Source organism: Pundamilia nyererei, unplaced genomic scaffold (assembly GCF_000239375.1).
Source record: "Pundamilia nyererei isolate P.nyererei 1_Seehausen unplaced genomic scaffold, PunNye1.0 scaffold00157, whole genome shotgun sequence".
Taxonomy (NCBI): Eukaryota; Metazoa; Chordata; class Actinopteri; order Cichliformes; family Cichlidae; genus Pundamilia; species Pundamilia nyererei.
This window is the reverse complement of record NW_005187558.1, coordinates 674,703-678,623: the sequence shown is the minus strand read 5'-3', so window position 1 is coordinate 678,623 and position 3,921 is coordinate 674,703. Positions and strand designations below refer to the sequence as shown.

General features: G+C 40.6%; 1 protein-coding gene across 1 annotated transcript; it reads right to left on the bottom strand.

Annotated features, from left to right (window-relative positions):
* Window positions 1–471: 471 nt before the first annotated feature.
* LOC102194474 (zona pellucida-like domain-containing protein 1) lies at window positions 472–1,356 on the bottom strand. Its single transcript, XM_005745326.1, has one exon. It carries the CDS (start codon window positions 1,354–1,356, stop codon window positions 472–474), a length of 885 nt encoding a protein of 294 aa, XP_005745383.1.
* Between the last annotated feature and the right edge of the window lie 2,565 nt (window positions 1,357–3,921).

Sequence of the window (3,921 nt, the reverse complement as noted above, 5' to 3'; positions counted from 1 at the left end):
TATCTCTTCCATCCTTTAGATATTGTGCAAACTACATTTCTTTCAAGCTAATATACAAGTTCATGGATTTTACAGGATATATTGTCATGTTACCTTTTTTGTATTTATGCATCTTGGACTCGTAACCCTGTCCTACAGGCACACTGATAACTTTATCTACAGACATGCACGAGGAACAATAAGTCCTAAAAAGCATGAGCCTTTGACCTATGCTTTGACACATCAATGTAAATATAAATAAATAGAGTATAGAGATTACAAAGTCAATGCTGGATTTTACAGTCATTTTCAAAAAACAGTATCATCAATGCTGTAATGGTTAGTCTTTGACAGAAAGTTGACAAGTTGCTTTGCGAAAGACAAAAAGCTTTTTTTTAGGATACTCTGACTGCTTTAAAAGACCTCACACACATTCACAAATCTTACAAATATTTGAATTTGACATTTGATTGCTGTTTTCCCTACTATTTTCTAATGTTTCCTGAACCTTTTATAAAACACAGCTGCAATAATGAGAGCAATTAAGAAAGCAAAGGCAAGGACACCAACACCCACACCGAGCCCGACATCAGAATTATATTTTTCTACAACAATTGGCTGCTCTTTGGACTCAACATTTTCAGCTTTGGTAATGATCTTTGGAGAGATGATGGTGTAAGCCTTGGTTATGCCCACTTCAGAAGCATCAAGGGTGCTCCTCTTCATTCTTTGTGCACAGTGCTTGAATGTGCTGCAGGTGCTCCTTTCACATAGACGAATGACGCAGTGGATGTAGTAGGTGGACACAGGCTCCTTCTCGTGTTCGATGAAGCGGAAGGCTGGGAACTTAAAGCGAGCTCTTTGGCTGTCTCCATTCTCAATCATGTTTGTGAACTGATCCTTAGAGCAGGAGACAAACAAGTTGAAGATGCTAGAGTTGGATGACAGAGGGGAAATGGTGGCATAGCATCGGTCCAGCAGGACATTATACTGGCGTGTGAGGTTGGTGGCCTTGATCTCAACATACACATCGGTCCTCAGTTCAATTCCCCACTGTGGGATTACCAGTGGTTGGGTGTAGTTGGCATCACTAAACAGCTTCATGCTCAAGGTGCTGATGAAACTGCCATTGTTGTCCTCGACTATGATAGAGGTGGCTGACACATTAAGCTGGGTGTAGTTGATCATATATTCTAAGGGGTAGGAACAGGAATAGTAGTACATCAACTCAGTTTTGTAGGAAATTTTTCCTGTTGTGGGCTCAAAAGACTGGACCACACCACTGATGTTCATTGTCTCAATGCTGGAAAAGTCAGAGAATATACCTGTCCCAGGAGCGCTGGTGGTCCTGAATATGCTTCCACAGCCATGGGTCATATTTAGTGGAAAGTGAAAACGAGCAACTGGTGGAGTCACAGATTGATCTAGGGTGGCTCGACAAAGTGGGTCCAACATGTGGTTAAGGATCAGGAGGGTCTCATTGTAGCCAGCGTAGATAACTGGGCAGATTTCAATTGCAAGCTCAATGGCTGAAGTGCCGCATTGCACTGCGATGTCATTGATCCGTGGCCATCGTGCCTCTTTTCCAAACTCTGACTACTTGTAACTATCAGAGAAAGAAAAGGTAAAATAATCTTCATCATTCTTTTGCAGCCTTGTCTTCAACATGCTAAAAATCTCGACTTGTACATGAGCTGGAAAGCCTTCATAGTTTGCATGAAGTCAAAGTTATGTTTTCAAAGCTCTTTATACACAGGTATGTGCTTTGGGATTGGCCCAAAACAAGGTCAAGCATTCATTTTCTTTGTAACAACTGCATTGTATGTAGCAGAAGAACTCCAATCTGGACTGTATCCTAAGGGCAGTAACGGAAGCACCTTACCTTCTTTAATGCAGAGGCAATGGGCTTGTTCTTTTGTTGATTATGTTTTTAAATATAAAATTCCATGTCCTCTTTTACAAAACCCCATTTCAGTAGGTAAACTTGAGCTGAGTCACTGACCAGCAATTACAATGCTGTGACAGTTCTCCTACCTCATTTGAGTGCCACAAACAATAGTAATGACCTGGTTGAAATCCTGTGTGGGTTTCTTGACAACGTATTGACAGAAAAACTCACTTTAGAAGCCATTTTAAATGTAAATTAGAAGGCAATATCAATGACCATCATATGTGGGAAGGGAATCAGCCTGTTATGTTGTTATATTAGTAGTCGGTAAAAAGGCAAGAAGAACAGTAGAACAACTGCAATCTAAAAAGTAGTCAGATAAATTAAATTTACATATACACAGCATACTATACCAGAATATGCAAATACAGTGGTCCCTCGTTTATCGCGAGAGTTATTAAAAATAACCCGCGATAAGCGAAATCTGCGAAGTAGCCAGCTGTAAAACCCCTCACTACACACTATACAGGCATGAACATTTATACACTTTTCTCTCTTGTTCAAACACTCTCAACGATCAAACCTTCGTAGAAAAATAAGTCCAGTATTATAAAATGAAACCAAAGATCAAACCTTGTTTTCAGGTCCAGAACATGGGAACAGAGAAGCTGTCAGAGAATTCAGCATTAATGAATCAATGGTATGGAGGTAGAGGAAGCAAGAAGAATGAGTTGAGTAAAGTTTGACTTATCTGACTGTTTTGTTTTGCTTAGTGCGCCTTATAATCTGGTGTGCCTGATGGTCTGAACAATATGGTAACTTCTACCTTCCTTTAGCATGTCCAGAAGTCCAACTTTTTGTGCGATGGTTAGCATCTTCCTCTGCATTTTGGGTGCTGCCGCAGGTGCCTTTGACGGTGCAAAATGTTTCATCGACGTTGTGTTTGTTGGGGAGAAAACTTACAAACCTACAGTACAGCACTTCAAAGTCACACTAAGACACTAGTCTTCATCAAGCTAGCGATCGCAGATTTATGTAAATTTTAATCTGAACGCATTCTGTACTGTACGGCACGAGATTGATTGACAATGCTCTACAGCCGATCAGGACACAGAACACAATGCGCTGTAGAGAAAAAAAAAAGAAGCATGCAAAATTGCACAAAAAAATCCGCGAAACAGCGAGGCCGCGGAAGGTGAACCGCATTATAGCGAGAGACCACTGTATATAAAACCAAGGTAGTTTACCTTGCACTGTATTTCTGCCCCAATCCTTACATTCTTCTTTCCTCCTGGCAGACACAAGTTAAACCAATAAAAATAAAATGCAGTAGCCTATTCAGACAATCATTTAAACTTCATATTACACTGAAAATAAAACAAAGAAAATAATAAAAATGTCCAATTTGAGAAGTTTATTTATTCTTTTTTTTTTTAACATATATTCCAAAAACGTTTAAAAAATGATTTAATAAAGAAGTTTAACCATGTATGCGGTGCAAGAAGGTTCGCCATGAAAGCTCCTAGCTCAAACCCCACCCGGGTTTTCCTGTGTGGAGTTCGCATTTTCTCTCTGTATGTGTGTGAATTTCCAGGTGATTCTAAATCAGCCATGAATGTCAAATAGAAAACCACTATATAAATGTGAGTGCTCTACATTATTAGTTATTTCTGTTTTGCACACTCACTCACACAAACACACACACCTTCTGTCAGTCTCATTAGATCTCCTTGTTGTCCATTATTAAGTACATAGTGATGACATCAGGCAGGAAGTGAGAGGAAGGATGAAAAACAGACTCAGTCAAAGTCCTGCTGTGAATTTATCGGGGCACAGACATGGTGTTTGGGGGTTGATGGGGGTCGGGAGCGCGGTTAGGGAGGGTCACCTGCTCTGCTGCTCGCTCACCTCTGCCTTAGCAGCACCGTTAAAACCATGTGATTAATAGCCTGAGTCGCCAAATCAGCCAGAGGGTCTGTGGCATTGAAGAGTCGCAGAGGCGGAAACATGGAGAAAGACGGAGAAACGAGGTGGGAATTCTCTTTGGAGGAAAA